The 12,500-nt window shown below is 45.3% G+C and overlaps 1 protein-coding gene across 1 annotated transcript in view; it reads left to right on the top strand.

Moving 5' to 3' along the window:
* Positions 1-12,500, top strand: part of fars2 (phenylalanyl-tRNA synthetase 2, mitochondrial) — a 124,416-nt gene that overhangs the window by 23,318 nt on the left and 88,598 nt on the right. The window contains exons 2-7 of the mRNA XM_069667798.1: positions 7,317-7,648; positions 10,648-10,734; positions 10,963-11,022; positions 11,198-11,366; positions 11,737-11,899; positions 12,404-12,500. The exon at positions 12,404-12,500 is cut by the window's right edge and continues 35 nt beyond it. Coding sequence (XP_069523899.1) covers positions 7,335-7,648; positions 10,648-10,734; positions 10,963-11,022; positions 11,198-11,366; positions 11,737-11,899; positions 12,404-12,500 — 890 coding nt within the window. The 5' untranslated portion in view covers positions 7,317-7,334. The remainder of the gene's footprint in view (positions 1-7,316; positions 7,649-10,647; positions 10,735-10,962; positions 11,023-11,197; positions 11,367-11,736; positions 11,900-12,403) is intronic.

The following is a 12,500-nucleotide window of genomic DNA, read 5'->3' as shown; positions in this document are numbered from 1 at the left end:
TATGACATAAACGCGTTATTATTAATAATGTAGAATTTAAATCATTCTTTGCTTTAAAATGTAACTTTGGCATAGCACGAACTAGTAATGTTAGCATTAGCTGAACACAGAAATATTAATATTAATGCATTAGTGAAATAAAAACCGCTAACGGTCCAGAAAACTGTCAGTAGGTAGAGACGACGCAGCGTTTACTGACTGCACTCACTCCTGACATGCTAACACTGTTCCACAAAGAGGCTCAAACGTCTCACTGAAGTTATATTCTTCTGAAAAGTTCAGGAACATCTGAGTTTCCATTTGGGTGTTGGGCTTCTATGAGGATGCTAACAGTGCTAGCATTTACAGTTAGCTACAACATGGCTTGTTTGGCTTCTGAGGTTAGCTAGCGTTAGCTATGATCAATCGACTTCAGCTTATGTGGGGATCAAAAGCTATCACAGGTAAATTGCCTGAGCACCAAGTTCATGTCCAGCTGAAACTGTAACTTAGAATTGTTCATATTTCCAATTACTGTAATTTTTTCTAGATTAAAAACCTGTAACGCGAGCAGTTTTCAAGCTCGCTGACCTTACTGTTTTGGCGTGCAATTCACTTAAACTAGGGACGTTATCAGCGCGTTATCGACATCAACAGATATGTCATTTTTCTGCCGATATTTTCCGCCAATAAAACAACGCTTTAATTTTGCCTAAACGCTCGATGACTCCCTAAAAAAGCTTGACGAAATGCTTCGACACTCGCCGCTAGTGTGCACGCACTGCCTGCACAAAGTTATCAACAATATATAAATAAAGACTTAACAGTCACAGACACTCGAGTCAATGAACAACTAGCTCACAGTTAGCTCACATTCTCCTCATTTTACCGACTTAACATCAAACACTCCGAACATACACTCGCAGCCAAAGCCGACGCTAACAGAGAGGAACATAAACATCAGAGCTAAACTAACTCACATATTCATGGACGCACACACGATAAAAAGAGTCCGTCTGCGATCACTGATGTCTCCGTAGTAGGTGCTGTACACAGGTCCGGGCATGTCTCCCTCACTGCTGTGTTTTGGGGGGATGCTGCAGTCAGGTGCGCTCAGAAACGTGAGTGATCAGATCTATGTGACCTTTTGTACAACGCCTCTTCCGTTAGGCGTGAAGAAGGGTGAACGGTGTGGCAGTTTTTGGCCACTTCAATAAGAGCAAGCATGATATCAATTCCACTACAGGGGAGACTTGATGTTCTCTGCAGTTAGGTGGAGAAAAACATGAGCCTGATATATCGGTATCGAAATCAGTAAAAAGGGCTGGAAAATATCGGCATATCGGATATTGGCAAAAACTCCAATACTGTGCATCCCTAACTTTAACACCTCTGTCATGAATAGAAATCGCTCCCCGACAGTTGAGTTGACAAACGTGCTAACGAAACTAAAAAGCAAACTGGTGCAACAACACGAGACAAAGCAAGTGAACGTCACTAACAGGCTAAAGAGCAACAAGACCAGCTCGGCAGATAGACGACTTACAGCCAGTCCAAGAGTGATAATGTTTCTCCTACTGTGGTTGCTTCTGATTGGCCGAACACTTATCAATATACTCGAACCGTGTCCCTCCTCACCGCTAAACCTAACCAGTCTTGGGTTTGAAGATTAAACAGTTTGTTTGCTATGATTGGACGAACAACTTTCCATCAGGCGGGTCGTGACTTTGCCACCAGTTGCTGTTGTAGTGCTGAGATTACAGACACTTTAATTGTTGGTGTGTGACATGGGTAGAACACACCTGCTCAGGTACAAGTTACAAAGTAGAAAAACAGTGTTGGGGGTGTACAATGGGAGTGAGAGAGGAAACAGTCTTCCTGCTGTAAGTCCCAGAATGTTTTGTCTATAATCAGGAGTCCCATCACAGGTTCAAAGAGTCCAGGTGATTTCTTCAACATGCGTCTTTATTTTGGAAGCTGTGGGTTCAAAAGTGCAGCAGGGAGACGCGTGAACCCTCTGGAGGAATAAACCGAGCCGCTCCGCGCTTCTTCTGACATCAGATGAAAAACACACGAGCAGAGACGTGTGCAGAGTCTCTCCATGAAACAGCCAAACAGCAGCGACTCCCCGCAGGACTCATTAAAGTTTGATCCCCTCTCATATTTTCATTCACTAAAGTTCACGACTCTGTGTTTCAAAAGTCCATGTGATCGCTTCCTCTTCAGAAAACTCTCTAAACTGTTTCAACTCTTTTTCTGCTCGGCTCTCAGATCAGACGGTTTCAGGGTCAAAGAGAGGCCTGTGTGACCTCTGACCCTTGCATAGAGCATAGACTACAGTCACATAGGTGAGGTTGAAATTATTCACTGAAGGTTTTTACTGTCAAACCAGCACAATATATAACTAAATAAGTCAGCTACATCTGAAGGTGTCTTCAGAACGGTCAGAGCAAAGACATAAATCGATGCAGATTTGTGCCGGGCAAGAAAGCAAAGCTAATAACCAGTTTTAAGCAGCAAATGCTGTTGTGTCTGGGTTCATACCATCACCTGTCCTCTCACAGCTGGTTAACCTCCCTCCTCCTCCTGAGCTGTGTCTGATGAACTCTCCTGCTGCTTCCAGCTCCTTCAGGCTGACCAGTGCCCAGTGTGATGAGCTGTTAGCTCGGATCAGTACCAGGATTTCTCTGATGGACACCAACTACCGGCGTTCTGTTTCAGCTGTGGAGCACCTGTCCATCTGTCTCCGCTGAGTGGCAGTTTCACTGCATCTATCAAGTCACAGGTGGGCTGAGATCTGTCTCACTAAAGCGCTATGAAGCCACAACAAACAGATGTTACTGAGATTTAATGACAATAAACAGGCTGAGAGGATGCTGAGAGAACTACATCAGGAGGCAGGGTTGTAGAGAGGCTGAGGTCATGCTTTGTCAGGTCTGTCTGTGAGACGACAAGAACACAACTTTAAAATGACTGTTTTTTGAATGGGGTTTGGTTTGACCACTTCTGATGCAAATTCAGGAGAATATTAATGCTGAAAGATTTCATGACCCAGCGTCAGTTAAAGGTGATGAACAGGCCGAAAGGATGCTGAAATAACCACATCAGGATGCAGGTCTGTAGTCATGCTTTATCAGGTCTGTCTGCAAGACGACAAGAACACAACTTTAAAATGACTGTTTTTTGAATGGAGTTTGGTTTGACCATTTCCTATCTGTTCTTGTCTTTGCATTGTCTTTGTATGTAATTGGATATTGACACCTAAACACACCATAAGGAGAGAGAGGGTTGTACACTGTACAGATTGTGACCAGTGACTTTGGGGTATACAATTACATCTTAATAAATCTGCTGTAAAGGCAAAGAAAACCATTCATGTTAATTCTCTCTGTCCGTGATCAATTCTGCTCCATCTCAGCACTTTATCGCAAACACTGTGTGTGTTTTTACTGTACGTGTGTGTCCGTGTGCGTAGGCGTCCATATGTGTATGTGTGGCGCTGTTTGGTGCCATGGGAACAGACATATGGTGCTGGTCACATGGTTGGGAAGAAGGTCAGTCCCAAAGAGAGGGAGAGGGGACCAGAAGCCAGGACGGAGACCACTGAGGGGAGGGGGGGGGGTTTGAGTCTTTTTTTAGAGACAACCCATCAGAGTAAAGGAAGAGATGCAGATCTGGTGTGAAGTTGTTGCTTTAAACTGGGTTCACGTACATCCACCGCAGGTCGGGCTGTATATTACCTGGAAATGTCACATGACCTTTAGTCCTCATGTAAGATGAAGGGCTTCTTCACCTTTTCCAGAGCGTCAGATATTCCTCAGAGTCTGTCGCTGCAGCTCGATGGAGATAAAAGGTCCAAATTACTGTCAGAGATTTCCTGCCCGCAGTGATTCATCCTGATTCTCAGTCTTTGAGCGGAGGACGAACCCGATCGATTCTGTTCTGATTGATATTTTCCGATTCAGCAGCTTTTCTTTGTTTTATATAAATGTTTACTGACTATCTTTAATTTGTCGGACTAAAAAGATGGAACCATTCTGCTCGAGGAAGTTGTTATGAACATTTCATACATTTAATAATTCATGTAAACAATGTAAATCCGTCTTTGTGCGTCTCGTCATATGAAAAAAGAACAGTCAGCAGTAAAATGTCACGAATGATTTATTCAGAAACCTCTCCTCTTCTCCTTACTTGGACAAAACAGGAGAAGTTCTGGAGAGATGGATCAAGTTTATTCAGTTTTTTTTCTTTCTTTGTTCGTGAAGCCGGAGATATAAATGAAAGTTAAAGTGAAAGACACTGAAATACGTTTGTGCTTCTGTTGGTCTTTTCATCACTTCGTCCGATGTGGGATCTTAAAGCGATTGTTCACAGATTTTGAATCTTATCTCGACCTGTCTTAGTGAAGTTAATGAACTAGAAGTAGAGTTGTTTCATCTCCAGTATCAGGACCGACCTCTAAATCTGCCTAACATGCAATGTGGGATGTCTGCTAGTAGGCCAGGTAATGCTCCCATTCAGCACCATACTGTAACCACTTAGCCCTAAAAGACTGGCTTCAGGTGTGAGAATAACAAACAGAGTGGTGCCAGCAGAGAGTTTAATGTGAGCCAAAGCTAGCAACATGTCAACAATCAGCCCACCAATATTATGTATATTTTTAATCACAGGGAGGGACCAGTACTCAAGTGTAGAATTCTGTATCATGGAAGGAAAAATGGCGTCACAACATCTTTCATCTCGGAGACGGTGAATATTTGCGGGCGTGTCCGGTTTAGGCAGCGTTTAGCGATAAAGCCCAGACGTCCTCCTCCGTGCGCTGCATTGTTTACAGTCCAGTCAGCAGCTCGAGCAGCGACCGTGTGTTCAGATCAAAGGTAAACTCTCCCTCCAGATGTGTCTGCTAAATAAACGCTGTCACCTCTCGGTTCGTCCCATCCCCCGGAGGAGCGCCCGTTCATCTGTCTGTGCTGAGTCTCAGTCTCACTGTAAACAGGAAGTTACACAGAGGCTGCACTCTGGCTTACTGCAGCGGGATGAAGCCCAAACAGAAACAGATTCTCTTGTGATCGACTTTAATTGCTGCCTGCTTTGCTCTCCTCATGGTCTGTTTTTCCTGCATACGCCGCAGCCTGCTGATACGTGATTGGTCGATACAGAAACCGGAACACTTCCCGTACTACAAATCCACGTCCCTGCCTACAGCTTCTACACTTCTATGAGATTAATCATCAATCAATCGATCAAATTGTATTTGTATAGCACCAAATTATAACCAAGGTTATCTCAAGACACTTTACAAGAAGAGCAGGTACCGTACCCTTAATGTGATTTGGAGAGAGAACATGAATCCACCATGAGCAGCACTTAGCCATTGGCTAACGCTAAGTCACGCGATTATTGCTCCTAAAGTCTGCAGCCAAATTTAACGAAGACGTTTCAGAGTAATCCACTTTGCAAATTGTTGCGGCGCTGCTTGGCTAGTGTTAGCTTCGTAAATAAAGACTATAAGGATAATTGTGATCATGTTTTCTGGTTTATCTTTGAGAAGGTGAGGCTATAAACCAATGCAGTAAACCTGAGACCACCTCTGTGCTCTGCAGTCTCTACGTGACCTTTCCTTTACTTTCTGTCTGCAGACAAATTATGAACTTTGTGCACAAGACGAATAACGGCCGAGCTGCCGTGACCTTTACTCAACAAATTAATCCTCTTCAGCCGAACATTTTTTTATTCTACAAAACAATCATCAGCTTTTGTGTCGTTGGCTGTAATGATCACTGTCCTCTGTAGGGGGCAGTATCAGTGTTTTGTCTACGTGATCTCTATGCCCCTGTTAAAGTCAAAATGACCTTGAGATGCGTCTTTACCTGAAGACCCGTCTTTTGTGCGTGCGTACGTGCTTGGGTGTGTGTGTGTGTGTGTGCGTGCGTGTGGGTGCGTGGGTGCGTGCGTGGGTGCGTGGGTGCGTGCGTGCGTGCGTGCGTGCGTGTGTGTGTGACCTCAGCCCTGTCCGGTCCAGTATAATATGACAGCAGCAGCAGCGCAGAGGGAAAAGCTTCATGGATTTAGGAACAATAATCCATTTTGCTGCAATGCCACTGCAATGCAACACCCTTTGTCTTGTTCAGGGATGCTCCCCGAGCGCGTGTGTGCGTGTGCGTGTGCGTGTGCGTGCGTGTGCGTGTGTGTGTGTGTGTTACTGAATGGACAAATATTTGAGAGGGACAGATAAAGGGGCGATTGTCTCGTCTCCTGTCAGAAGTTGAATGATTGAAAAAGACAGCAGGAAACAGCTGATTGTGCTGACTCTGTCTATTTTAAACTTGCCTTTTTTATGTTTTTCCTTTACTGCATTATAACCTGTGTGTGTGTGTGTGTGTGTGTGTGTGTGTTGGCAGCCGTAGCTCTCACCTCCTCTGACCTCCATCGAGTAGCTGGTGTGTGTTTTGTTTTTTACGATCAAATCTGATTTCCGTCCTGATCGTTTTTCTCTCCACCATCGACTGAGCAGAGAAATTCAATGACTGAAGCTTCTCTGACTGATGGTCGGGCACCTGAACCCGTCTGTGCCAGAACCTGCCCAGCACCATTTAGCAGACGAGCACAGTTAGAAGCTAGCTAGCCAAGGAGGAAGAGAAAAGGACGATCCGGTTGCACAGGATGAGAAAAACAATCGTAGCAGATGTGTGTTCACCATGAGTCTGGCTCTGCTCGGGGTTTCTGCCTGTTACAGGAAGTGTTTCTTGCTCGTGGTGCGTTCATGCTGGGTCTCTGTGAGTGATATAATACCCCTTTCCCACCATAATTAGCGTGTTGACGCAGGTTTTTCAGACCCGGGAAGACCCACTTATAGATGCCGATTTGTGTTCCCATCAATGCCGAGGCGATAATTACCCGGGTCTACTGCAGGCTCATGTGACCCGGGTCTGAATGCTGATTGTAACTTTTCCCACTGAGCAAAAAAGCCCAGTGTTAGCGGGTTTTTTGACCAGTGGTGAAAGCGGCCTAACAAAGAGTACGCTCTCGACTCCTGTTCCCCTGTTAAGATACAATGTTGTTGTTAATACCAACATAACACTTCCTGTATTTGTTTCAAAATAAAAGGCCTTTTAGAGTTTCAGCAAACATGAACAAGGCTTTTACTGTGAAAAATTAGCAGCACTGTGTCGTGGAAAACATTGGTTCCTCTGTCGTTCACACACTGACCCCCGCAGCGACACTCATGATGAGTAATTCTTACTTTTCCTTTCGCTTAGCTTCTTTTCTGCTTTTGTTTCCTGCTAAAATGCTGATTTCAATGTGTTGTGTTATATTCTAGTTCTCTCTGTTTTCAGCTCCATGGACCAATCATCATGAGACTCGGACACCACCCTGTCTCCCTGCTCCTCCTTCCCTCTCTGCCCCGCCCTCTGCTCCACCGCAGCTGCCTCTCAACCCTCTTAACCAATCGCAGGACAGCATCATGCAGACCCCTCAGCACAGATGGCCACGCCCCTCAGCCTGTGATTGGTCAGGACTCTGTGGAGGTGTCGGGCAACTCCTACCCCCGTGATGACTTCACAAACGTCACACCAAAGATTTTGGCCAAAGTCGGCCGCAACCTCCACAACCAATACCATCATCCTCTGTGGCTGATCAAGGAGCGGATCAAAGCTCACTTCTACAGGTACGACTCGATTAAAGGTGAAGTCTTCAGCAGTGCTGTCAGGCTCAGATTGTTCTTCTAAGTGTGTGACAACATGACAGAAAGGATCCCTACAGAGATAGACCTTTTTGTTACAGAGGAAGATGATTGTTTTAACCACACACAGACGTTACATCGCTCTCTGCACACACACCAGACTCCATTCAGAAAAACACTGATTTTACCTCACAGAGAACAGTCGCAGGTCTACTTCCGTGACAATCAATGACTTTGTTTGTTTTACTGTGTGATACACAAATATAATGTTTGATCCAAAGCCACACATTTGAAACACTAAAGACAAACAATAACTCAAACAAACTTACAGAACGAAGCCCAAGTAGACGAGCAGCTCCTTTATCCCGTGAGGTAAAATCTCTGTTTTTATGAATGGAGTCTGGTGTGTGTGCAGAGAGCGATGTAACGTCTGTGTGTGGTTAAAACAATCATCTTCCTCTGTAACAAAAAGGTCTATCTCTGTAGGGATCCTTTCTGTCATGTTGTCACACACTTAGAAGAACAATCTGAGCCTGTCAGTGGACAAACTGCTTAAACAGGTCGGGAGAGAGATCACTTTAATTACATGAAATGTTGAAACAAAACAGAGTAGTTCAGATCTGAGGCAGTAAAAATGTTCTATTGTGAAACTTTAACTTGATATGTGAATCTTAACACTTCAGGTGTGAATGTTCACACAACTCCCTCTTTTAAAGTCCTGTGTGTGTGTGTGTGTGTGTGTGTGTGTGTGTGTGTGTGTGTGTGTGTGTGAGCGCTGTATATTTACTCGTGTTGTGTCTTTATTTGGGAGCTCAGACTGCTGACTGACTCCCTCGCAGGCTCTGTGAGTCTTCAGGGAGCGTCGGGTGTAAAAGTTTGCAGCGGTGAAAAATCATTAAGCTGCTGGTTATGTTCTACAGTCGCCATAAAAAACCAACAGACACAGCAGCGAGCGCATTAACGCTGCATTAATAAGTCATTAAGGAGTCACTGAGTGTGTTGTCTGACAGTGCTTTATGACTCTGCCATTTCACAGGTCATGAACTTTCCTCTTTAGAAGAGCCCGTGTGCTCTGATAGCAGCAGGCCAGCAGACTGTGAGGGCTGCTGGGTAATTTTCAAACAGGATGAAATCTTGATCAACAGCTGCTTTCATTCATGCTGCTTCTCTTCCTTCGTCTGGATTGGACCCCCACTGGTGGATCTAACATTCAACTTAATAGAACCTTGATAGAACCAGCCTCAATATGCAACATTTTGTAGCACCTGTACAAAGGTAACAGTGTTTTAGGTATTTTCATGTTTACACATTTTGGGGCACTTTATGAGAAGTCTTCAGATTCAGGCTTAAAGGTAGCATTTATTTAATCTCTAATTACAGACGGCGCAAGACCGGAGTTCAGTACGTGAAGTGTTCTGGTTTCCATTTGTAGTATGCTTATCGTCCGAGTAGTATTGACCAATCACGTCTCAGCAGGCTGCAGCGTATGCAGGAAAAACAGTCTGTGAGCTAAAGCAGTCAGAGTAATCCACCATAATGACACCCCGGCTCCCATCAGCGCCATCTGACGACGATTTAGCTTCTTATCAGTCTCTATAAACATCTGCATGCTAACAGCTAACAATCTGTTCTATATCTAAAATTCAACTTGAGACAAATCTGCTCTCCGTAGTGACCAATCACGTATCCGCAGGCTGCGGCGTATGCAGGAAAAACGGTCCGTGAGGAGAGCAAAGCAGGCAGAACACAATCCACCATGATGCCATATTATTAATCTCTATAAACAGCCTCTGCATGCTAACAGCTAACAATCTGTTCTAGATCAAACATTCAACTTGAGACAAATCTGCTTGATGCTGTGTCCTGAATGACGATCAGCGTTTAGATTTCCCGACTTCCTTGAATGCACCATAAATGATGGCTCCGCCCTCCGTCTCATGTTATAGTAGTGTTCCTTCTCCTCTTGAGGATAGACCTGACAAAGCTTCATGTTGTTCCTAATCTGCATCATGATGTTGTTCTTTCAGCAAACTGAAGAGCCGTTAATTAAAGTCGATCACAAGAGAATCTGTTTCTGTTTGGGCTTCATCCCGCTGCAGTAAGCCAGAGTGCAGCCTCTGTGTAACTTCCTGTTTACAGTGAGACTGAGACTCAGCACAGACAGATGAACGGGCGCTCCTCCGGGGGATGGGACGAACCGAGAGATGACAGCGTTTATTTAGCAGACACATCTGGAGGGAGAATTTACCTTTGATCTGAACACACGGTCGCTGCTCGAGCTGCTGACTGGACTGTAAACAATGCAGCGCACGGAGGAGGACGTCTGGGTTGGAAGTCGTTTATCGCTAAACGCTGGCGAAACTGGAATGCCCGCAATATTCACCGTCTGTGGGCACGATTGACGGTGCCACAGGAAGTTGTGTTTGCGGTAATAAATGTATCTCTCAGTTCTGTGTGTGAGTGTGTGTCTGTTTCTGCATGTATTAGAGGGAGCGCTCATCAGAATGAGCGTGCATGATGGAGAGCTTGGTGTCGGTCTCTGGTTGTTTTTGGTCTGCGCACGGCTCGAGCAGGAATCTCCCTGAGGTGAAGCAGCTGTGTGTTGAGGAAGCGGTGAGCTTTTCCTCGTCTTCTGGCATCACCAGCGTATGCACATTGCGCCTCTCTTCGTTAATACTAAATAATAAAATAACGTTTGTTCCCTGCGGGACGGGAGAAGACACAAAATCAATGGAACTCTATGGTGCGGGCGGGAATGGTCAGAATCTTTGCGGGAGCGGGAGCACAGGGCTCTACCACATAGAAAAGATCTGTTAGCCTTCACTATATCAGCCCTGTATCGGTAATCAGTGAGTTTTCCTCCTTTGAAAATCTGTCCGTCTCAAAAATCCCATCCTCACTTTGATGTTATTTCCACTCACAAGTTTATGTCCCACGTCTCTGCTCGTTCATCAGGTCCAGTAACTCTCTCCATCCCTCCACAGCTCTTACATCGGACGCTGGGGGAACCCTCTGTTCTCCGTGCACGATAACCTGAGTCCTGTGGTCACTGTGGAGCAGAACTTTGACAGGTCAGCAGCTTACTTAAATCATTACATGCTTCATATTTACAGAGGGAGTGAGTGTGAATAAGATACAGCTGTTAAATGTTCCCCGTGTTTCAGGTAAAACTTGATTTATGTTACTTTTGCATTTTTGTACACGTTTCCGTCTCTTAGATAAGTTCATGGATCCTCAAAATGTCCTCAGAACAAAGTGAAAAACGAACAAAGAGAATCTTTTTATGGTTTGATTGACAGCTTGCTGATCCCGCCAGACCACCCCAGCAGGAAACGAGGAGATAACTACTACCTGAACAGGTGAGGGAGGCTGTGACTACCCACAATGCACCTGTAGTGATGTCTGTCCTCTCTCTCGTTTTTTTACCAATGCACTCAAAACTATTGGATACAGAATGAGAGTTAAAGAATTACCTTCGCCTGACAGCAGTTTTATACCAGAAACATTTTCTGTCCTGTTTGTGATGCCGAGCAGGAAAACGATGCTCCGCGCTCACACCTCCGCCCACCAGAGGGAGCTGGTGAGGTCAGGGCTGGATGCTTTCTTATTGGCCGGCGACGTTTACAGGCGGGACGAGATCGACATCAGTCACTACCCCGTCTTTCATCAGATGGAGGGAGTCCGACTCTTCTCCAACCACGAGGTGGGACGACTAACCATCTTTATCACAGTTTCTGTTGGATACTTGATTCTGATTGGTCAGTGTGGGACTTCTAAGGTGTGTTTTTTCTGAGTAGCAGGGCGCTGAAGTTAATAACAGACTGGTCATATCCAAACTGTTCTCTTTACATTTAAAGTATTTGCACAATACATCATTCAGTTCTGGTCGCTCCCTTTCCTTAAAACGTTCAGAGGCTCAAAGCCAACAAATCCAAAAGTGAACATTATTTTCTCTTTTCACTCGCAGCTTAAACATCTTACGATAAACGATAAACAGTCGGGAAGGTAACACCACCCTCTTCCGAGCGCGGTGTTTCGGATCTCGTGTTCCTGATGTTTCCTGTGTCTTCCAGCTGTTTTCGAAGGTGCAGAATGGCGAGGAGCTGTCTCTGTTTGAGCGCGGAGGTCGGCGGACGACTCACAAACAGGAAGCTCACACTCTGGAGGCCGTCAAGCTGGTGGAGTTCGACCTGAAACACACTCTGACCCGCCTTGTCACGCACCTGTTCGGAGAAGGTGAGACGCCCGCAGACAGGAAGTCAGGTCGAGTCATGAAACTTTTCTGTTTGCTCAGATGATATCCTTCATCTCCTCCTCTTTTTTTCTCTCTCCTTGTCCTCCTCATCTTCCTCTTGTCCCTCCCCCTTTTCTCCCCTCGTCTTTCCTTGTTTCCTCTCCTTTCTTCTACTCTTCTCTCCTCGTTTCCTCCCTTTTTTGCTCTCCTTGTTTCCTCTGCTCTCCTTTTCCTTCCTCTCCTCCTTTCTTCTATTCTTCCTCCTTTCATCTCCTCTCATTGTCTCCTCTCCTCTTGTTGTATGCTCTCCTCCTTTTGTTTACTCTTCTCCTCTTCCTCATGACTCCTTTTTATTGTTTCCTCTCCTCCTCCTTTCCTCCCCTTTTCTCCACTCCATTCCTTATCTCCACTTTCTTAATTTGTCCTTTCTTCTCCTCTGTTTTCTTTCCTCCTTCTTTCCTCCTCTCCTCCTCTCCTCCTCTCCTCCTCTCTTTCTCTCCCCTCAGATCTGGAGGTCCGGTGGATCGACTGTTACTTCCCCTTCACTCACCCCTCCTTTGAGATGGAGGTGCGTTTCCAGGGCGACTGGTTGGAGGTGCTGGG

Source organism: Semicossyphus pulcher, unplaced genomic scaffold (assembly GCF_022749685.1).
Source record: "Semicossyphus pulcher isolate SPU_LCO1_2020_fin unplaced genomic scaffold, fSemPul1.0.p SCAF_18, whole genome shotgun sequence".
NCBI lineage: Eukaryota > Metazoa > Chordata > Actinopteri > Labriformes > Labridae > Semicossyphus > Semicossyphus pulcher.
The sequence above is the reverse complement of the archived record's forward strand: the minus strand, read 5'-3'. Positions and strand labels throughout refer to the sequence as shown.